Raw genomic sequence first — 22,875 nt, forward strand, 5'->3', positions numbered from 1 at the left:
GTAGAGTCTAGTGAGTGTGTGGGTTGAGTCTAGTGAGTGTGTGGGTAGAGTCTAGTGAGTGTGTGGGTAGAGTCTAGTGAGTGTGGGGGTAGAGTCTAGTGAGTGTGGGTAGAGTCTAGTGAGTGTGTGGGTAGAGTCTAGTGAGTGTGTGGTTAGAGTCTCGTGAGTGTGTGGGTAGAGTGTGTGGGTAGAGTCTAGTGAGTGTGTGGGCAGAGTCTAGTGAGTGTGTGGGTATAGTCTAGTGAGTGTGGGGGTATAGTCTAGTGAGTGTGTGGGTAGAGTCTAGTGAGTGTGTGGGTAGAGTCTAGTGAGTTTGAGGGTAGAGTCTAGTGAGTGTGGGGGTAGAGTCTAGTGAGTGTGGGTAGAGTCTAGTGAGTGTGTGGGTAGAGTCTAGTGAGTGAGTGGTTAGAGTCTCGTGAGTGTGTGGGTAGAGTGTGTGGGTAGAGTCTAGTGAGTGTGTGGGTAGAGTCTAGTGAGTGTGTGGGTATAGTCTAGTGAGTGTGAGGGTAGAGTCTATTGAGTGTAGTGAGTGTGTGGGTAGAGTCTAGTGAGTGTGGGGGTAGAGTCTAGTGAGTGTGTGGGTAGAGTCTAGTGAGTGTGTGGGTAGAGTCTAGTGAGTGTGTGGGTAGAGTCTAGTGAGTGTGTGGGTTGAGTCTAGTGAGTGTGTGGGTAGAGTCTAGTGAGTGTGTGGGTAGAGTCTAGTGAGTGTGTGGGTGGAGTCTATTGAGTGTGTGGGTGGAGTCTATTGAGTGTGTGTGTAGAGTCTATTGAGTGTAGTGAGTGTGTTGGTAGAATCTAGTGAGTGTGTGTGGGTAGAGTCTAGTGAGTGTGTGGGTAGAGTCTAGTGAGTGTGTGGGTAGAGTCTAGTGAGTGTGTGGGTAGAGTCTAGTGAGTGTGTGGGTAGAGTCTAGTGAGTGTGTGGGTAGAGTCTAGTGAGTGTTGGGGTAGAGTCTAGTGAGTGTGTGGGTAGAGTCTAGTGAGTGTGTGGGTATAGTCTAGTGAGTGTGGGGGTATAGTCTAGTGAGTGTGTGGGTAGAGTCTAGTGAGTGTGTGGGTAGAGTCTAGTGAGTGTGAGGGTAGAGTCTAGTGAGTGTGGGGGTAGAGTCTAGTGAGTGTGGGTAGAGTCTAGTGAGTGTGTGGGTAGAGTCTAGTGAGTGAGTGGTTAGAGTCTCGTGAGTGTGTGGGTAGATGTGTGGGTAGAGTCTAGTGAGTGTGTGGGTAGAGTCTAGTGAGTGTGTGGGTAGAGTCTAGTGAGTGTGTGGGTAGAGTGGGGTAGAGTCTACCCCCACACTAACAGTCTAGTGAGTGTATGGGTAGAGTCTAGTGAGTGTGGGGGTATAGTCTAGTGAGTGTGGGGGTAGAGTCTAGTGAGTGTGGGGGTAGTCTAGTGAGTGTGGGGGTAGAGTCTAGTGAGTGTGTGGGTAGAGTCTCGTGAGTGTATGGGTAGAGTCTAGTGAGTGTGTGGGTAGAGTCTAGACTCTGTGGGGGTAGAGTCTAGTGAGTGTGTGTAGGTAGAGTCTAGTGAGTGTGTGGGTAGAGTGGGGTAGAGTCTACCCCCACACTCACAGTCTAGTGAGTGTATGGGTAGAGTCTAGTGAGTGTGGGGGTATAGTCTAGTGAGTGTGGGGGTAGTCTAGTGAGTGTGGGGGTAGAGTCTAGTGAGTGTGTGGGTAGAGTCTCGTGAGTGTATGGGTAGAGTCTAGTGAGTGTGTGGGTAGAGTCTAGACTCTGTGGGGGTAGAGTCTAGTGAGTGTGTGTAGGTAGAGTCTAGTGAGTGTGTGGGTAGAGTGGGGTAGAGTCTACCCCCACACTCACAGTGTAGTGAGTGTATGGGTAGAGTCTAGTGAGTGTGGGGGTAGAGTCTAGTGAGTGTGGGGGTAGTCTAGTGAGTGTGGGGGTAGAGTCTGGTGAGTGTGTGGGTAGAGTCTCGTGAGTGTATGGGTAGAGTCTAGTGAGTGTGTGGGTAGAGTCTAGACTCTGTGGGGGTAGAGTCTAGTGAGTGTGTGTAGGTAGAGTCTAGTGAGTGTGTGGGTACAGTCTAGTGAGTGTGTGGGTAGAGTCTAGTGAGTGTGTGGGTAGCGTCTAGTGAGTGTGTGGGTAGAGTCTAGTGAGTGTGTGGGTAGAGTCTATTGAGTGTAGTGAGTGTGTGGGTAGAGTCTAGTGAATGTGGGGGTAGAGTCTAGTGAGTGTGTGGGCAGAGTCTAGTGAGTGTGTGGGTATAGTCTAGTGAGTGTGGGGGTATAGTCTAGTGAGTGTGTGGGTAGAGTCTAGTGAGTGTGTGGGTAGAGTCTAGTGAGTTTGAGGGTAGAGTCTAGTGAGTGTGGGGGTAGAGTCTAGTGAGTGTGGGTAGAGTCTAGTGAGTGTGTGGGTAGAGTCTAGTGAGTGAGTGGTTAGAGTCTCGTGAGTGTGTGGGTAGAGTGTGTGGGTAGAGTCTAGTGAGTGTGTGGGTAGAGTCTAGTGAGTGTGTGGGTATAGTCTAGTGAGTGTGAGGGTAGAGTCTATTGAGTGTAGTGAGTGTGTGGGTAGAGTCTAGTGAGTGTGGGGGTAGAGTCTAGTGAGTGTGTGGGTAGAGTCTAGTGAGTGTGTGGGTAGAGTCTAGTGAGTGTGTGGGTAGAGTCTAGTGAGTGTGTGGGTTGAGTCTAGTGAGTGTGTGGGTAGAGTCTAGTGAGTGTGTGGGTAGAGTCTAGTGAGTGTGTGGGTGGAGTCTATTGAGTGTGTGGAGTCTATTGAGTGTGTGTGTAGAGTCTATTGAGTGTAGTGAGTGTGTTGGTAGAATCTAGTGAGTGTGTGTGGGTAGAGTCTAGTGAGTGTGTGGGTAGAGTCTAGTGAGTGTGTGGGTAGAGTCTAGTGAGTGTGTGGGTAGAGTCTAGTGAGTGTGTGGGTAGAGTCTAGTGAGTTTGTGGGTAGAGTCTAGTGAGTGTTGGGGTAGAGTCTAGTGAGTGTGTGGGTAGAGTCTAGTGAGTGTGTGGGTATAGTCTAGTGAGTGTGGGGGTATAGTCTAGTGAGTGTGTGGGTAGAGTCTAGTGAGTGTGTGGGTAGAGTCTAGTGAGTGTGGCAGGGTAGAGTCTAGTGAGTGTGGGGGTAGAGTCTAGTGAGTGTGGGTAGAGTCTAGTGAGTGTGTGGGTAGAGTCTAGTGAGTGAGTGGGTAGAGTCTAGTGAGTGTTGGGGTAGAGTCTAGTGAGTGTGTGGGTAGAGTCTAGTGAGTGTGTGGGTTGAGTCTAGTGAGTGTGTGGGTAGAGTCTAGTGAGTGTGTGGGTAGAGTCTAGTGAGTGTGTGGGTTGAGTCTAGTGAGTGTGTGGGTAGAGTCTAGTGAGTGTGTGGGTAGAGTCTAGTGAGTGTGTGGGTTGAGTCTAGTGAGTGTGTGGGTAGAGTCTAGTGAGTGTGTGGGTAGAGTCTAGTGAGTGTGTGGGTAGAGTCTAGTGAGTGTGTGGGTAGAGTCTAGTGAGTGTGTGGGTAGAGTCTAGTGAGTGTTGGGGTAGAGTCTAGTGAGTGTGTGGGTAGAGTCTAGTGAGTGTGTGTGTAGAGTCTATTGAGTGTAGTGAGTGTGTTGGTAGAATCTAGTGAGTGTGTGTGGGTAGAGTCTAGTGAGTGTGTGGGTAGAGTCTAGTGAGTGTGTGGGTAGAGTCTAGTGAGTGTGTGGGTAGAGTCTAGTGAGTGTGTGGGTAGAGTCTAGTGAGTGTGTGGGTAGAGTCTAGTGAGTGTTGGGGTAGAGTCTAGTGAGTGTGTGGGTAGAGTCTAGTGAGTGTGTGGGTATAGTCTAGTGAGTGTGGGGGTATAGTCTAGTGAGTGTGTGGGTAGAGTCTAGTGAGTGTGTGGGTAGAGTCTAGTGAGTGTGAGGGTAGAGTCTAGTGAGTGTGGGGGTAGAGTCTAGTGAGTGTGGGTAGAGTCTAGTGAGTGTGTGGGTAGAGTCTAGTGAGTGAGTGGTTAGAGTCTCGTGAGTGTGTGGGTAGATGTGTGGGTAGAGTCTAGTGAGTGTGTGGGTAGAGTCTAGTGAGTGTGTGGGTAGAGTCTAGTGAGTGTGTGGGTAGAGTGGGGTAGAGTCTACCCCCACACTAACAGTCTAGTGAGTGTATGGGTAGAGTCTAGTGAGTGTGGGGGTATAGTCTAGTGAGTGTGGGGGTAGAGTCTAGTGAGTGTGGGGGTAGTCTAGTGAGTGTGGGGGTAGAGTCTAGTGAGTGTGTGGGTAGAGTCTCGTGAGTGTATGGGTAGAGTCTAGTGAGTGTGTGGGTAGAGTCTAGACTCTGTGGGGGTAGAGTCTAGTGAGTGTGTGTAGGTAGAGTCTAGTGAGTGTGTGGGTAAAGTCTAGAGAGTGTGTGGGTAGAGTCTAGTGAGTGTGTGGGTAGAGTCTAGTGAGTGTGTGGGTAGAGTCTAGTGAGTGTGTGGGTAGAGTCTATTGAGTGTAGTGAGTGTGTGGGTAGAGTCTAGTGAGTGTGGGGGTAGAGTCTAGTGAGTGTGTGGGTAGAGTCTAGTGAGTGTGTGGGTAGAGTCTAGTGAGTGTGTGGGTTGAGTCTAGTGAGTGTGTGGGTAGAGTCTAGTGAGTGTGTGGGTAGAGTCTAGTGAGTGTGGGGGTAGAGTCTAGTGAGTGTGGGTAGAGTCTAGTGAGTGTGTGGGTAGAGTCCAGTGAGTGTGTGGTTAGAGTCTCGTGAGTGTGTGGGTAGAGTGTGTGGGTAGAGTCTAGTGAGTGTGTGGGTAGAGTCTAGTGAGTGTGTGGGTAGAGTCTAGTGAGTGTGTGGGTAGAGTCTAGTGAGTGTGAGGGTAGAGTCTAGTGAGTGTGGGGGTAGAGTCTAGTGAGTGTGGGTAGAGTCTAGTGAGTGTGTGGGTAGAGTCTAGTGAGTGAGTGGTTAGACTCTCGTGAGTGTGTGGGTAGAGTGTGTGGGTAGAGTCTAGTGAGTGTGTGGGTAGAGTCTAGTGAGTGTGTGGGTAGAGTCTAGTGAGTGTGTGGGTAGATTGGGGTAGAGTCTACCCCCACACTCACAGTCTAGTGAGTGTATGGGTAGAGTCTAGTGAGTGTGGGGGTATAGTCTAGTGAGTGTGGGGGTAGAGTCTAGTGAGTGTGGGGGTAGTCTAGTGAGTGTGTGGGTAGAGTCTAGACTCTGTGGGGGTAGAGTCTAGTGAGTGTGTGTAGGTAGAGTCTAGTGAGTGTGTGGGTAAAGTCTAGTGAGTGTGTGGGTAGAGTCTAGTGAGTGTGGGGGTAGAGTCTAGTGAGTGTGTGGGTAGAGTCTAGTGAGTGTGTGGGTAGAGTCTATTGAGTGTAGTGAATGTGTGGGTAGAGTCTAGTGAGTGTGGGGGTAGAGTCTAGTGAGTGTGTTTGTAGAGTCTAGTGAGTGTGTGGGTAGAGTCTAGTGAGTGTTTGGGTAGAGTCTAGTGAGTGTGTGGGTAGAGTCTAGTGAGTGTGTGGTTAGAGTCTATTGAGTGTAGTGAGTGTGTGGGTAGAGTCTAGTGAGTGTGTGGGTAGAGTCTAGTGAGTGTGTGGGTTGAGTCTAGTGAGTGTGTGGGTAGAGTCTAGTGAGTGTGTGGGTAGAGTCTAGTGAGTGTGGGGGTAGAGTCTAGTGAGTGTGTGTAGAGTAGAGTCTAGTGAGTGTGTGGGTAGAGTCTAGTGAGTGTGTGGTTAGAGTCTCGTGAGTGTGTGGGTAGAGTGTGTGGGTAGAGTCTAGTGAGTGTGTGGGTAGAGTCTAGTGAGTGTGTGGGTAGAGTGGGGTAGAGTCTAGAGTGGGGTAGAGTCTACCCCCCACACTCACAGTCTAGTGAGTGTGTGGGTAGAGTCTAGTGAGTGTGGGGGTATAGTCTAGTGAGTGTGGGGGTAGAGTCTAGTGAGTGTGGGGGTAGTCTAGTGAGTGTGGGGGTAGAGTCTAGTGAGTGTGTGGGTAGAGTCTCGTGAGTGTGTGGGTAGAGTCTAGTGAGTGTGGGGGTAGAGTCTAGTGAGTGTGTGGGTAGAGTCTCGTGAGTGTGTGGGTAGAGTCTAGTCAGTGTGTGGGTAGAGTCTAGACTCTGTGTGGGTAGAGTCTAGTGAGTGTGTCGGTAGAGTCTAGTGAGTGTGTGGGTAGAGTCTAGTGAGTGTGTGGGTAGAGTGGGGTAGAGTCTACCCCCACACTAACAGTCTAGTGAGTGTATGGGTAGAGTCTAGTGAGTGTGGGGGTATAGTCTAGTGAGTGTGGGGGTAGAGTCTAGTGATTGTGGGGGTAGTCTAGTGAGTGTGGGGGTAGAGTCTAGTGAGTGTGTGGGTAGAGTCTCGTGAGTGTATGGGTAGAGTCTAGTGAGTGTGTGGGTAGAGTCTAGTGAGTGTGTGGGTAGAGTCTAGTGAGTGTGTGGGTAGAGTCTATTGAGTGTAGTGAGTGTGTGGGTAGAGTCTAGTGAGTGTGGGGGTAGAGTCTAGTGAGTGTGTGGGTAGAGTCTAGTGAGTGTGTGGGTAGAGTCTAGTGAGTGTGTGGGTAGAGTCTAGTGAGTGTGTGGGTTGAGTCTAGTGAGTGTGTGGGTAGAGTCTAGTGAGTGTGGGGGTAGAGTCTAGTGAGTGTGGGTAGAGTCTAGTGAGTGTGTGGGTAGAGTCCAGTGAGTGTGTGGTTAGAGTCTCGTGAGTGTGTGGGTAGAGTCTAGTGAGTGTGTGGGTAGAGTCTAGTGAGTGTGTGGGTAGAGTCTAGTGAGTGTGTGGGTTGAGTCTAGTGAGTGTGTGGGTAGAGTCTAGTGAGTGTGGGGGTAGAGTCTAGTGAGTGTGGGTAGAGTCTAGTGAGTGTGTGGGTAGAGTCCAGTGAGTGTGTGGTTAGAGTCTCGTGAGTGTGTGGGTAGAGTGTGTGGGTAGAGTCTAGTGAGTGTGTGGGTAGAGTCTAGTGAGTGTGTGGGTATAGTCTAGTGAGTGTGGGGGTTTAGTCTAGTGAGTGTGTGGGTAGAGTCTAGTGAGTGTGTGGGTAGAGTCTAGTGAGTGTGAGGGTAGAGTCTAGTGAGTGTGGGGGTAGAGTCTAGTGAGTGTGGGTAGAGTCTAGTGAGTGTGTGGGTAGAGTCTAGTGAGTGAGTGGTTAGACTCTCGTGAGTGTGTGGGTAGAGTGTGTGGGTAGAGTCTAGTGAGTGTGTGGGTAGAGTCTAGTGAGTGTGTGGGTAGAGTCTAGTGAGTGTGTGGGTAGAGTGGGGTAGAGTCTACCCCCACACTCACAGTCTAGTGAGTGTATGGGTAGAGTCTAGTGAGTGTGGGGGTATAGTCTAGTGAGTGTGGGGGTAGAGTCTAGTGAGTGTGGGGGTAGTCTAGTGAGTGTGTGGGTAGAGTCTAGACTCTGTGGGGGTAGAGTCTAGTGAGTGTGTGTAGGTAGAGTCTAGTGAGTGTGTGGGTAAAGTCTAGTGAGTGTGTGGGTAGAGTCTAGTGAGTGTGGGGGTAGAGTCTAGTGAGTGTGTGGGTAGAGTCTAGTGAGTGTGTGGGTAGAGTCTATTGAGTGTAGTGAATGTGTGGGTAGAAGTCTAGTGAGTGTGGGGGTAGAGTCTAGTGAGTGTGTTTGTAGAGTCTAGTGAGTGTGTGGGTAGAGTCTAGTGAGTGTTTGGGTAGAGTCTAGTGAGTGTGTGGGTAGAGTCTAGTGAGTGTAGAGTCTAGTGAGTGTGTGGGTAGAGTCTATTGAGTGTAGTGAGTGTGTGGGTAGAGTCTAGTGAGTGTGGGGGTAGAGTCTAGTGAGTGTGTTTGTAGAGTCTAGTGAGTTTGTGGGTAGAGTCTAGTGAGTGTGTGGGTAGAGTCTAGTGAGTGTGTGGGTTGAGTCTAGTGAGTGTGTGGGTAGAGTCTAGTGAGTGTGTGGGTAGAGTCTAGTGAGTGTGGGGGTAGAGTCTAGTGAGTGTGGGTAGAGTCTAGTGAGTGTGTGGGTAGAGTCTAGTGAGTGTGTGGTTAGAGTCTCGTGAGTGTGTGGGTAGAGTGTGTGGGTAGAGTCTAGTGAGTGTGTGGGTAGAGTCTAGTGAGTGTGTGGGTAGAGTCTAGTGAGTGTGTGGGTAGAGTGGGGTAGAGTCTAGAGTGGGGTAGAGTCTACCCCCACACTCACAGTCTAGTGAGTGTGTGGGTAGAGTCTAGTGAGTGTGGGGGTATAGTCTAGTGAGTGTGGGGGTAGAGTCTAGTGAGTGTGGGGGTAGTCTAGTGAGTGTGGGGGTAGAGTCTAGTGAGTGTGTGGGTAGAGTCTCGTGAGTGTGGGGGTAGAGTCTAGTGAGTGTGTGGGTAGAGTCTCGTGAGTGTGTGGGTAGAGTCTAGTCAGTGTGTGGGTAGAGTCTAGACTCTGTGTGGGTAGAGTCTAGTGAGTGTGTCAGTAGAGTCTAGTGAGTGTGGGGGTAGAGTCTAGTGAGTGTGGGTAGAGTCTATTTAGTGTGTGGGTAGAGTCTAGTGAGTGTGTGGTTAGAGTCTCATGAGTGTGTGGGTAGAGTCTAGTGAGTGTGTGGGTAGAGTGGGGTAGAGTCTAGAGTGGGTAGAGTCTACCCCCACACTCACAGTCTAGTGAGTGTGTGGGTAGAGTCTAGTGAGTGTGGGGGTATAGTCTAGTGAGTGTGGGTAGAGTCTAGTGAGTGTGTGGGTAGAGTCTAGTGAGTGAGTGGTTAGAGTCTCGTGAGTGTGTGGGTAGAGTGTGGGTAGAGTCTTGTGAGTCTGTGGGTAGAGTCTAGTGAGTGTGTGGGTAGAGTCTAGTGAGTGTGTGGGTAGAGTGGGGTAGAGTCTACCCCCACACTCACAGTCTAGTGAGTGTATGGGTAGAGTCTAGTGAGTGTGTGGGTAGAGTCTAGTGAGTGTGTGGGTATAGTCTAGTGAGTGTGGGGGTATAGTCTAGTGAGTGTGTGGGTAGAGTCTAGTGAGTGTGAGGGTAGAGTCTAGTGAGTGTGGGTAGAGTCTAGTGAGTGTGTCGGTAGAGTCTAGTGAGTGAGTGGTTAGAGTCTCGTGAGTGTGTGGGTAGAGTCTAGTGAGTGTGTGGGTAGAGTCTAGTGAGTGTGGGTAGAGTCTAGTGAGTGTGTGGGTAGAGTCTAGTGAGTGTGTGGTTAGAGTCTCGTGAGTGTGGGTAGAGTGTGTGTGTAGAGTCTAGTGAGTGTGTGGGTAGAGTCTAGTGAGTGTGTGGGTAGAGTCTAGTGAGTGTGTGGGTAGAGTGGGGTAGAGTCTAGAGTGGGGTAGAGTCTACCCCCACACTCACAGTCTAGTGAGTGTGTGGGTAGAGTCTAGTGAGTGTGTGTGTAGAGTCTAGTGAGTGTGTGGGTAGAGTCTAGTGAGTGTGTGGGTAGAGTCTAGTGAGTGTGTGGGTAGAGTGGGGTAGAGTCTAGAGTGGGGTAGAGTCTACCCCCACACTCACAGTCTAGTGAGTGTGTGGGTAGAGTCTAGTGAGTGTGGGGGTATAGTCTAGTGAGTGTGGGGGTAGAGTCTAGTGAGTGTGGGGGTAGTCTAGTGAGTGTGGGGGTAGAGTCTAGTGAGTGTGTGGGTAGAGTCTCGTGAGTGTGTGGGTAGAGTCTAGTGAGTATGGGGGTAGAGTCTAGTGAGTGTGTGGGTAGAGTCTCGTGAGTGTGTGGGTAGAGTCTAGTCAGTGTGTGGGTAGAGTCTAGACTCTGTGTGGGTAGAGTCTAGTGAGTGTGTCAGTAGAGTCTAGTGAGTGTGGGGGTAGAGTCTAGTGAGTGTGGGTAGAGTCTATTTAGTGTGTGGGTAGAGTCTAGTGAGTGTGTGGTTAGAGTCTCATGAGTGTGTGGGTAGAGTCTAGTGAGTGTGTGGGTAGAGTGGGGTAGAGTCTAGAGTGGGGTAGAGTCTACCCCCACACTCACAGTCTAGTGAGTGTGTGGGTAGAGTCTAGTGAGTGTGGGGGTATAGTCTAGTGAGTGTGGGTCGAGTCTAGTGAGTGTGTGGGTAGAGTCTAGTGAGTGAGTGGTTAGAGTCTCGTGAGTGTGTGGGTAGAGTGTGTGGGTAGAGTCTTGTGAGTCTGTGGGTAGAGTCTAGTGAGTGTGTGGGTAGAGTCTAGTGAGTGTGTGGGTAGAGTGGGGTAGAGTCTACCCCCACACTCACAGTCTAGTGAGTGTATGGGTAGAGTCTAGTGAGTGTGTGGGTAGAGTCTAGTGAGTGTGTGGGTATAGTCTAGTGAGTGTGGGGGTATAGTCTAGTGAGTGTGTGGGTAGAGTCTAGTGAGTGTGAGGGTAGAGTCTAGTGAGTGTGGGTAGAGTCTAGTGAGTGTGTCGGTAGAGTCTAGTGAGTGAGTGGTTAGAGTCTAGTGAGTGTGTGGGTAGAGTCTAGTGAGTGTGTGGGTAGAGTCTAGTGAGTGTGGGTAGAGTCTAGTGAGTGTGTGGGTAGAGTCTAGTGAGTGTGTGGTTAGAGTCTCGTGAGTGTGGGTAGAGTGTGTGTGTAGAGTCTAGTGAGTGTGTGGGTAGAGTCTAGTGAGTGTGTGGGTAGAGTCTAGTGAGTGTGTGGGTAGAGTGGGGCAGAGTCTAGAGTGGGGTAGAGTCTACCCCTACACTCACAGTCTAGTGAGTGTGTGGGTAGAGTCTAGTGAGTGTGGGGGTATAGTCTAGTGAGTGTGGGGGTAGAGTCTAGTGAGTGTGGGGGTAGTCTAGTGAGTGTGGGGGTAGAGTCTAGTGAGTGTGTGGGTAGAGTCTCGTGAGTGTGTGGGTAGAGTCTAGTGAGTGTGGGGGTAGAGTCTAGTGAGTGTGTGGGTAGAGTCTTGTGAGTGTGTGGGTAGAGTCTAGTCAGTGTGTGGGTAGAGTCTAGACTCTGTGTGGGTAGAGTCTAGTGAGTGTGTCGGTAGAGTCTAGTGAGTGTGTGGGTAGAGTCTAGTGAGTGTGAGGGTAGAGTCTAGTGAGTGTGGGGGTAGAGTCTAGTGAGTGTGGGTAGAGTCTAGTGAGTGTGTGGGTAGAGTGTAGTGAGTGTGTGGTTAGAGTCTCATGAGTGTGTGGGTAGAGTCTAGTGAGTGTGTGGGTAGAGTGGGGTAGAGTCTAGAGTGGGGTAGACCCTACCCCCACACTCACTAGACTACCCACACACTCACTACACTCAATAGACAAAAAAAAGTGTCAATTTCAATACAGACATGTTTTTTTTCAGATTTAAAAGGAGCATTGCCTTATTTGGAACAAGAACTAACACTTTATCTGTATTTTTTAATGATATTTTAAGATATATCTTTAGTGCTCGTGGAATGACATCTATGAACATTATTTGAAGCAACGTGTAATTTGATGAAGGTCTCTATCACACCTGGATGGTCAAGTCTCACCTTGTGTTCTTTGAATTATGAACAACACCGATAAACAGTCCTACTCATACTCATTGTGGTTATTGTTATTATAGAGCAGTAGTCTCTTACCTTGGGGTGGTCAGTGCGGTGCCGTCCACCCATTTCCAGGCCCCCTCAGTAACAGAGTCAGTCAGACCAATCCAGGCTCTCTTATTGAAGCTGAAGAGAAACTCCTATTGGTGAGAAATATACTGATGTTGTCAACTACTTTAGACAACATGTGTTAAATACTGGAAGATACATTACTGACCAAGAGATGTTTGATTCTCTCACCTGTTCCTTATCACTGTTTATGATCACCAGATCTGCTCCTCTCTCCAGACAGTCCTGTCTACTCTCCCTCCAGGGATTTGTCACTGTAGACAGGAAGTACCAACTGGATTCAAACTTCTGCCAGCCTTCAGGACAGGTTTGTTCTACAAGACAACAACATGCATTTCCATCTTGTTATTCTGCTCCTATTATTGTAGAATACGAACAGAAGTTTAATGCATATTAGATATGTGTTGTTATGATCATTTATCAGGTTAACTCACTCAGATTAGAGAATGTTGACGTGAGATCATCTCTTTCCTTCTGTAGCTGGTCTCTCTTTTTAGTCAGGGTGTTGTAACTGCTCTGTAGCTCGTCTCTCTCTTCAGTCAGTGTGTTGTATCTGGTCTGTAGCTGGTCTCTCTCTTCACTCAGGGTGTTGTAACTGGTCTGTAGCAGGTCTTTCTCTGCAGTCACATTGCCTCTGTTATCTGGAAAGGATTGATACATATAGCTCCTGGTTAATTCCCTCACAAAACTGTAATTCAATAATATCTAAATGCATATTCCCATGATAATGACTGAGATGATTGGCATGTAGTGTGGACATTTCACCAGTAAAACGTGATGAATTATCATTCAAGATTGACATGGATGTTTAGAGACTATTTTGAAATGAGGAATGCCTAACGTGGTGTAGGAAGGTGTTAAATATAACACGTTTTTGAGACAATGTGGATATAGTCAGACGTAATCTGAGGATGCGTGTCATGTATATTCTATAAAGAGATTCAAAAGGGGCCATCTGTTGGTACAAACTTTGATTGAGACATGATGATGTCATAAACAAATATCACTCCACCACTGGTTACAAAGACATGATGGACATCAGGAAAAGAGGACAGACTATCAGCTGATCATTGACGTTGATGATATAAATCTGCTCGTTAGCTAGATCAATCATTCTTTCACTGATTGGGATTTAATCTTTAATACTCACAAATAATAACTTCATAACATAGCCTGACCTTCATGGTCCTGCTGTAAATTACCTTCAGCTTATGAAGGCTTTTATACAGCCTTTGTAATGCTTTCATAAACACTACATAAATATGTTATTTTGCATCTTTAAGTATATGTCATGCTTTATAAAGGGTTCATAAACATGGCCTAACTGTGTGACAATATCACCCATGTCAAGTGTGACATGACCCACTATGTGACATAACCCACTATGTTGAATATGATATAAACATATAAAGGGGGACAAGCTGTGCTGAAGGAAGAAACAGGCTGTAAAGTTCAGTTTAGATGTGACACCTAATCTCCTTCCCAGACACTTCCGCCCAAATGGTCAGAAGGTCTGGTGGACCAACGCATCAAACTTGGCCTTCATTAGTTAGGGTTTGGTTTAAAAGTACATTTTAAGAAGAGAAATTAGGGCTTAGCCATGATTATGACTTTGTGGCTGTATTAACTAGTGACGACCAGGGGGAAAGTATTTGCTGGCAAAGGACATGGCCTAATGGGAAATATTTTACTCAGTAAGGTCACTTACATAGAATTCTATGGTCACTCCCACTAAGGCCAACTTTGAATGGTTGATATCAAAGGCTTATACAGTGCATTCAGAAAGTATTCAGACACTTTGACATTCTTACAACCTTATTCTACAATGTATTAAATTGTTTTCTCCCCTCATCAATCTAAACACAATACCCCATAATGACAAAGCATAAACAGTTTTGTAGAAATTTGTCCAACTTTAAGCTAGGGGGCACTATATTTATTTTTGGAAAAATAACTTTCCCAAAGTTAACTGCCTATTTCTCAGGACCAGATGCTAGAATATGCATATCATTGATAGCTTAGGATAGAAAACAATCTAGAGTTTCCAAAACTGTAAAAATGTTGTCTGTGAGTATAACAGAACTGATATTGCAGGCGAAATCCTGAGAAAAATCTAATCAGGAAGTGACTCTTATTTTGAAACCCCTGTCTTTCTATGCATCCCTATTGCCCATTGAAAGGAATATCAACCAGATTCCTTTTTCTATGTCTTCCCTAAAGTATCTACAGCCTTTAGACGTAGTTTCACTTTATGTTGAAGAATGAGCGTAAACAAACACATTGCGTAAGTGGCCAGCTGATGGCTCTCAGAGTGATTATTGCGCGAAAGAGAAGAGGTAGCCATTTTTCCTCCCGGTCCAACTGAAAAGCCAACTGTCCCGGTTGATATATTATCGAAAAGATATTTGAAAAACACCTTGAGGATTGATTGCAAAAAAACGTTTCCATGTTTCTGTCGATATTATGGATATAATCAGGATTTTTTTTCCGCCGTTGTGTATTTCTGAACATAACGTGACAAACAAATGGAGGTATTTCCGGTTCCGGGTTGGAGCGAGCGGTCGCATCTACACTTCGGTCCGCAGGTAGTATAACTTTTCATTACATTTCATTATAGTACAACGGTTTGATTTGTCTAATCTTAGCAATTTCTTCTTAGCTAGCTACATAGCCGTCTTTGTATCAAAGATAATTGCGTAATTATCGTATTTCGTCGTCCTAACGTAGTCTACACTGCTATCTGCCCAGCAGCTAGCTAACGTCCACCGTCTACCGAATACCAGCACTGTAGAAACTATTACACTCAACTGAACGACTTGATTAGTGTAGTGTTAGCTAGCTACATAGTTGTCTTTGCTGTCTTCGTATCCAAGATAATTGTGTAGTTTAGAGTGTGTAGACTTAGAGTGATTATCTTAATTTACTGAGGTTAGCTAGCCAGCTATTTGTCGTCCTTAACGTAGGAGATACTGCTAGCTAGCTAGCCAACAGCTAGCCATCGTCTACCGAATAGAACTTCAACAACCCGGTCAACATTCCACTTCGCTCCACAGGTAGTATCACATTTTCATTTCACTTCATTACAGTACAACGGTTTGATTTGTTTGATCGTAGCTAGCTAGCTACATAGCCGTCTTTGTATCTAAGACAATTGTGTAGTCTAGAGCGATTTTCTAGGTTAGCTAGCCAGCTATTGTTGTTCTTTTAACGTAACGCAACGTAATCAACACTGCTAGCTAGCCAGCTAGCCCCCGAATAGCAGCACTGTAGAAACTATTACACTCGACGGAACGACTTGATTAGTGTAGTGTCAACAACGCAGCCACTGCCAGCTAGCCTACAAAGTCAACAACGCAGCCACTGCCAGCTAGCCTACTCCAGCAGTATTGTATCATTTCAATCATTTTAGTCAATAAGATTCTTGCTACGTAAGCTTAACTTTCTGAACATTCGAGACGTGTAGTCCACTTGTCATTCCAATCTCCTTTGCATTAGCGTAGTCTCTTCTGTAGCCTGTCAACTATGTGTCTATCTATCCCTGTTCTCTCCTCTCTGCACAGACCATACAAACGCTCCACACCGCGTGGCCGCGGCCACCCTAATCTGGTGGTCCCAGCGCGCACGACCCACGTGGAGTTCCAGGTCTCCGGTAGCCTCTGGAACTGCCGATCTGCGGCCAACAAGGCAGAGTTCATCTCAGCCTATGCCTCCCTCCAGTCCCTTGACTTCTTGGCACTGACGGAAACATGGATCACCACAGATAACACTGCTACTCCTACTGCCCTCTCTTCGTCCGCACACCCCGAGAGCTTCTGGTCAGCGGGGTGGTGGCACCGGGATCCTCATCTCTCCCAAGTGGTCATTCTCTCTTTCTCCCCTTACCCATCTGTCTATCGCCTCCTTTGAATTCCATGCTGTCACAGTTACCAGCCCTTTCAAGCTTAACATCCTTATCATTTATCGCCCTCCAGGTTCCCTCGGAGAGTTCATCAATGAGCTTGATGCCTTGATAAGCTCCTTTCCTGAGGACGGCTCACCTCTCACAGTCCTGGGCGACTTTAACCTCCCCACGTCTACCTTTGACTCATTCCTCTCTGCCTCCTTCTTTCCACTCCTCTCCTCTTTTGACCTCACCCTCTCACCTTCCCCCCCTACTCACAAGGCAGGCAATACGATCGACCTCATCTTTACTAGATGCTGTTCTTCCACTAACCTCATTGCAACTCCCCTCCAAGTCTCCGACCACTACCTTGTATCCTTTTCCCTCTCGCTCGCATCCAATACTTTCCACACTGCCCCTACTCGGATGGTATCGCGCCGTCCCAACCTTCGCTCTCTCTCCCCCGCTACTCTCTCCTCTTCCATCCTATCATCTCTTCCCTCTGCTCAAACCTTCTCCAACCTATCTCCTGATTCTGCCTCCTCAACACTCCTCTCTTCCCTTTCTGCATCCTTTGACTCTCTATGTCCCCTATCCTCCAGGCCGGCTCGGTCCTCCCCTCCCGCTCCGTGGCTCGATGACTCAATGCGAGCTCACAGAACAGGGCTCCGGGCAGGCGAGCGGAAATGGAGGAAAACTCGCCTCCCTGCGGACCAAGGCATCCTTTCACTCCCTCCTCTCTACATTTTCCTCCTCTGTCTCTGCTGCTAAAGCCACTTTCTACCACTCTAAATTCCAAGCATCTGCCTCTAACCCTAGGAAGCTCTTTGCCACCTTCTCCTCACTCCTGAATCCTCCTCCCCCCCCCCCCTCCTCCCTCTCTGCAGATGACTTCGTCAACCATTTTGAAAAGAAGGTCGACGACATCCGATCCTCGTTTGCTAAGTCAAACGACACCGCTGGTTCTGCTCACACTGCCCTACCCTGTGCTCTGACCTCTTTCTCCCGTCTCTCTCCAGATGAAATCTCGCTTCTTGTGACGGCCGGCCGCCCAACAACCTGCCCGCTTGACCCTATCCCCTCCTCTCTTCTCCAGACCATTTCCGGAGACCTTCTCCCTTACCTCACCTCGCTCATCAACTCATCCCTGACCGCTGGCTACGTCCCTTCCGTCTTCAAGAGAGCGAGAGTTGCACCCCTTCTGAAAAAACCTACACTCGATCCCTCCGATGTCAACAACTACAGACCAGTATCCCTTCTTTCTTTTCTCTCCAAAACTCTTGAACGTGCCGTCCTTGGCCAGCTCTCCCGCTATCTCTCTCAGAATGACCTTCTTGATCCAAATCAGTCAGGTTTCAAGACTAGTCATTCAACTGAGACTGCTCTTCTCTGTATCACGGAGGCGCTCCGCACTGCTAAAGCTAACTCTCTCTCCTCTGCTCTCATCCTTCTAGACCTATCGGCTGCCTTCGATACTGTGAACCATCAGATCCTCCTCTCCACCCTCTCCGAGTTGGGCATCTCCGGCGCGGCCCACGCTTGGATTGCGTCCTACCTGACAGGTCGCTCCTACCAGGTGGCGTGGCGAGAATCTGTCTCCTCACCACGCGCTCTCACCACTGGTGTCCCCCAGGGCTCTGTTCTAGGCCCTCTCCTATTCTCGCTATACACCAAGTCACTTGGCTCTGTCATAACCTCACATGGTCTCTCCTATCATTGCTATGCAGACGACACACAATTAATCTTCTCCTTTCCCCCTTCTGATGACCAGGTGGCGAATCGCATCTCTGCATGTCTGGCAAACATATCAGTGTGGATGACGGATCACCACCTCAAGCTGAACCTCGGCAAGACGGAGCTGCTCTTCCTCCCGGGGAAGGACTGCCCGTTCCATGATCTCGCCATCACGGTTGACAACTCCATTGTGTCCTCCTCCCAGAGCGCTAAGAACCTTGGCGTGATCCTGGACAACACCCTGTCGTTCTCAACTAACATCAAGGCGGTGGCCCGTTCCTGTAGGTTCATGCTCTACAACATCCGCAGAGTACGACCCTGCCTCACACAGGAAGCGGCGCAGGTCCTAATCCAGGCACTTGTCATCTCCCGTCTGGATTACTGCAACTCGCTGTTGGCTGGGCTCCCTGCCTGTGCCATTAAACCCCTACAACTCATCCAGAACGCCGCAGCCAGTCTGGTGTTCAACCTTCCCAAGTTCTCTCACGTCACCCCGCTCCTCCGCTCTCTCCACTGGCTTCCAGTTGAAGCTCGCATCCGCTACAAGACCATGGTGCTTGCCTACGGAGCTGTGAGGGGAACTGCACCGCAGTACCTCCAGGCTCTGATCAGGCCCTACACCCAAACAAGGGCACTGCGTTCATCCACCTCTGGCCTGCTCGCCTCCCTACCACTGAGGAAGTACAGTTCCCGCTCAGCCCAGTCAAAACTGTTCGTTGCTCTGGCCCCCCAATGGTGGAACAAACTCCCTCACGACGCCAGGACAGCGGAGTCAATCACCACCTTCCGGAGACACCTGAAACCCCACCTCTTTAAGGAATACCTAGGATAGGATAAAGTAATGCTTCTCACCCCCCCTTAAATGATTTAGATGCACTATTGTAAAGTGGCTGTTCCACTGGATGTCATAAGGTGAATTCACCAATTTGTAAGTCGCTCTGGATAAGAGCGTCTGCCAAATGACTTAAATGTAAATGTAAATGTATTTTGGGTATAAAAATTATATTTATGGAACAAAAGGAACATTTGCTGTCTAACTCGGAGTCTCGTCAGTGAAAACACTGAAGATCATCAAAGGTAAACGATTCATTTGATTGCTTTTCTGATTTTCGTGACCAAGCTTCCTGCTGCTAGCTGGACATAATGCTATGCTAGGCTATCGATAAACAACGTTTTGTCAGGATTTGGCCAGAGTTGTTCCGGTTTTTGGTCACTAGATGCCCCCATTGTGCTTTTTGACCTTTTGCTTTCCCTTGATCCCCATTATTATTTGCACCTGTGCCTCGTTTCCCCTGATTGTATTTAAACTCTTTGTTTCCCTCAGTTCTTTGCTCTGTGTTTGTATGTTAGCACCCAGCCCTAGTATTCTGTGTACTCTTGTTGATCCCGGTGGACGCTCTTGTGGAATTCTGTTTTTTTGTTCTTGTTTATTTATTTTTGAGTATCTTTTGAGGCTTTTTATGCTATACCTACCACCTTGTGGATTTACCTTTTGCCTTGGAGGATTACCTTGTGGATTACCTTGTTCTTGTGGAATTCCTTTTGAGCTTGTGGAGTTACATGTTTTCCTGAAGGACTTCACTTTTTACTTTATTTAATACACCGTCTCAAGTACTGCTGTGTCTGCCTCATCTTCTGGGTTCTGCTGACTATTCGTGGCTGAGTTGGTTAAGTGACTGTTTCTCATTCCGGAGACCCGGGTTCGTAACCGGGTCCTGGCATGTTTCTGTCAATATTATGGAGCTAATTTGGAATATTTTTCGCCGTTGTCGTGACCGCAATTTCCGGGCGATTTCTCAGCCAAACGTGAAGAACAAACAGAACTATTTTGCCTCCAAAAATAATATTTTGGGAAAAAATGAACTTTGGCTATCTACCTGGGAGTCTCGTGAGTTAAAACGTCTGAAGTTAATCAAAGGTAAACGATTTAATTTGATCGCTTTTCTGATTTTCGTGACAAGGTTTCCTGCTGCTAGCAAGGCATAATGCTATGCTAGTCTATGATAAACTTACACAAATGCTTGTCTGTAAATGCTTTTTGGCTGTAAAGCATATTTTGAAAATCTGAGATGACAGGGTGATTAACAAAAGGCTAAGCTGTGTTCCAATATATTTCACTTGTGATTTTCATGAATATGAATATTTTCTAGTAAGATTATTTGACCATTGCGCTATGCTAATTAGTATAGTTGCTGACAATTCTCTCGGATCCGGGATGGGTAGTTCCAAGATTAAAAATAATAAAACAGAAATATTAAATTTACTATTATTATTCAGACCCTTTACTCAGTACTTTGTTGAAGCACCTTTGGCAGCGATTACAGCCTCGAGACATATTGGGTATGATTATTGGTTACAAGCTTGGCACACCTGTATTTGGGGAGTTTCTACCATGTTTCTCTGTAGATCCTCTCAACCTCTGTCAGGTTGGATGGGGAGCATTGCTGCACAGCTCTTTTCAAGTCTCTCCAGAGGTGTTCGATTCGGTTCAAGTCCAGGCTTTGACTGGGCCACTGAAGGACATTCAGAGTCTTGTCCTGAAGCCATTCCTGCATTGTCTGTCATGTGCCTTTTACTGAGGAGTGGCTTCTGTCTGGCTACTCTACCATAAAGGCCTGATTGGTGAGTGCTGCATAGATGGTTGTGTAGTAAAACGCCAAATGGATCTACCTCCTGGTCCTCTTCCTCTGTCTCACCCACCAAGGGTAGAGACAGAGATGACCTCGCCTACTGAAATACCGGATTGGACAAAGCCACCAGAAGACAACTCAAGCCAACCAACTATTGAACCTGACTGATGTCAGGAAGAATCACCCTCTGCCTCAAGTGACACCTCTGAATGGGAACAGCTGATAGACTCATTGCTGATAGAGTAAGGGCACTGTCATAAACAGAGGCCCATATTCGCACTGTAAGAAAAGTATTTCCTCATTGTTGCTAGAGTAATAGGCTCTGTCATAAAAAGAGGCCCATATATGCACTGTAAGAAAAGTATTTCCTGTTGTAAGATATGTCATCACCTTCTCTGCTCTAGGGGAAGGGGAGGAGCAGCGGATCGGGTGCAGAGAATCAAAAGGTATGTAAAGAGACATTTGCCATTACTTTGGCGCTGACTTCTTGAATTCTGAATTGAATTCATTTAGACAACCATTTGACTTCGGGTAAATTGACACCTCACTCAAATTACTTAAAGATTCTAACTTGTTGGATCTGAGAAGTGACTTTCCAATATACCGTTTAACTATTGAACAGCTGTTTTGTCGCATATTGACCAGGTGCGTGTGTCTCAGAACCTCGGCCTCGTTGCGTGCCAAGGACGCTGCGGTCATTCAACGGGACTGAGAGTCACTCTAGTCCTTTAGTTGATCTCTTGTTTATACCTATGGTTGTCTGAATTGACCCTGTAAGCATATTGACCAGGTGCGTGTGTCTCAGAACCTCGGCCTCGATGCGTGTTACAGACTTTTTGATATTCCATTGGGGCAAGGGATCACCAACGGGTCCTCTCATCCAGTCCAAACTTGAATCTCTAAATTTAGTAAACCACCGACTTCAAGTCAACCTCTCAGCCAGTAGAGGGGAGTCGCTACTAACTAAATTCTAAAAGAACTCTGACCGATTGAAACTCTGCTCCTGATCTTGTGGGTCTCCTCGTCATCTCCCAAAGGTAATTAAATAACTATTAAAAGAATTTAATATAGAGATAAGTGTTATCATTGTACCAGGCATTTTATAAGAGCATTAAGTCATTTGCATGTTTTTGATTAACGCCGAGTAACAAATTGTGTATTTTGAAGTGTGTTTGATTGTAAAAGACAAAAAACAGAGTGTTTTCAAAAATAAACGGTAGTCTTATTTTGTCTCGAGCAAAAGGTTCTCTCAAAGACAGTTAACGGCACGGGAGATAACAACTCTGACACTCCCCGCTACCGGGACACTGGAAACGGGGATCAATGCTCTATGACAGAATAAGTTACCATTAAAAGACAAGGAGGAAGGTGTGTCCAGTAGTGATTCATTTAATTTTCTTATCGATCTATCTAAGTTTTATTTTCCAAGCGATACATAGCCGACGGGCAGAGTAGTGAGACTAAGTTGACTAAAGGTCTTCACACTTTAAACTAGATACATCACAGAGGGGAAACACTCAACCACAGGGAGATCATATAGAGACTGGTAGGACTAGTGCTTAATAACAACTCAAGGATCAATTAGTTGTGAAACAAAGAGTCTGGAGGAGAAACGTGGGGTTCACACATCCCAGCTAGAGGTAGACCGTTGAGAGTGACAAGGCAAAAGACCTCTCTACGCGGACAACGTATCGATACAGAAAGAGAGGCAGGGCTACGCTAGCGGTCCTGGTTATACCGAGACAGCCTGAAGCATCTATAGTGCCCTGTCCAATCCAGGGAACGGGACGCTAACCACCTCTAGCACCCCGCTGCCGGCCAAGGGGCGGGGCTGAAGGTTTCGTATCGCGACAGTTGTCCATCTGGAAGGTTCTCCCATCTCCACAGAGGAACTCTGGAGTTCTGTCAGAGTACTTTTTTTGAAGCACCTGGCCGTCACGTCCCTGTAGGCCAGCTATAGCAAGAGCCTTGGTGTTTCCCAACTCCTTCCATTTAGGAATGATGGAGGCCACTGTGTTCTTAGGGACCTTCAATGCTGCATAAATGTATTTGTACCCTTCCCCAGATCTGTATCTCAGCACAATCCTGTCTCAGAGCTCTATGGACAATTCCTTTGACCTCATGGCTTGGTTTTTGCTCTGACATGCTCTGTCAACTGTATGACCTCATATAGACAGGTGTGTGCCTTTCCAAAACATGTCCAATCAATTGAATTTACCACAGGTGGACTCCAATCAAGTTGTAGAAGCATCTCAAGGAAGATCAATGGAAACAGGATGCACCTGAGCTCAATTTCGAGTCTCACAGTGAAGGCTCTGAATACTTTATGTAAATAAGGTATTTATGTTTTTGTTTTTTTATACATTTGGAAAATATTCTATTAACCTGTTTTCACTTTGTCATTATGCGTTATTGTCATTGTGTGTTGATTGATTCAAAGTTTTCTTCTTCTCATCATTTTTATAATGAGTCTGTAACATAACAACATGTGAGGACGTCTGAATACCTCCAGAATGCCCTGTAGACATGGTTTGTGTCCTCAAGTAGAGCTGATGCAGTTCTTTTGTTTTTGTTGTCACATTATTGGCAGTGCTTGACTTGGACTGAAAAAAAGTTTCAGTACGCAGACCCAAATGGCACCCTATTCCCTATATAGTGCACTGTCAAAAGTACTGTGATAGTGGGGTATCAGTTGGGACAAAGCCTCACTCACAGAAAGCCAGCCTCAGGGAGATGTTGAGAGTGACTTGTAGAACACACAGCACTCCGAAACACCCAGCAGCCAGCCTGTAGAGTCTTAGTCTTCTATCTGCAGAGAAACACAGGCAGACACACACACACACACACACACACACACACATAATCCTAGATTATGATTACAAACAGAATAAACAACATACAACATCCTACATCACTACTGACTATGATTAGAAATCTGAGAACCAAACCCCCCTCCCCCCGATTTAGGGTTGGCAGCGAACGTTTGCTCAAGAGTGCTTTCATCTCAATTCTGATAAACAGCAAGCCAAAATTACACAATATAGCTAAAGCATGACGTAAAGAGGCTATCTGTGATTGCTGCTTACATTGTTGGGATTTTGAAATGTATAATATTTACCTATTCATTCTTCATGAATGTAACTTCTACTGTAAATGCCTCATGAGCTTAGTTTAACTTTCTAACCCCATCAGGACCCAAAATATAAGCTTGTTCTACCACAGAACTGCAAACACTGTGTAGACTCAAATGGGTAAAACTATCATTTTGATCTCATGGATGGACAGTCCTTGAATACATACTGTAGCTATGAATTACATACAGTACCAG

The 22,875-nt window shown here is 47.1% G+C and overlaps 1 protein-coding gene across 1 annotated transcript in view; it reads right to left on the reverse strand.

Moving 5' to 3' along the window:
- LOC135536916 (C-type lectin domain family 4 member E-like) overlaps nt 1-22,875 on the reverse strand; it is a 28,523-nt gene that overhangs the window by 2,142 nt on the left and 3,506 nt on the right. The window contains exons 2-5 of the mRNA XM_064963135.1: nt 22,261-22,356; nt 11,738-11,944; nt 11,475-11,617; nt 11,271-11,374 (exon numbers count right to left, since the gene is read on the reverse strand). Of these exons, the coding sequence (XP_064819207.1) occupies nt 11,271-11,374; nt 11,475-11,617; nt 11,738-11,944; nt 22,261-22,356 (550 nt within the window). The remainder of the gene's footprint in view (nt 1-11,270; nt 11,375-11,474; nt 11,618-11,737; nt 11,945-22,260; nt 22,357-22,875) is intronic.

Source organism: Oncorhynchus masou, unplaced genomic scaffold (genome assembly GCF_036934945.1).
Source record: "Oncorhynchus masou masou isolate Uvic2021 unplaced genomic scaffold, UVic_Omas_1.1 unplaced_scaffold_685, whole genome shotgun sequence".
NCBI classification, from domain to species: Eukaryota; Metazoa; Chordata; class Actinopteri; order Salmoniformes; family Salmonidae; genus Oncorhynchus; species Oncorhynchus masou.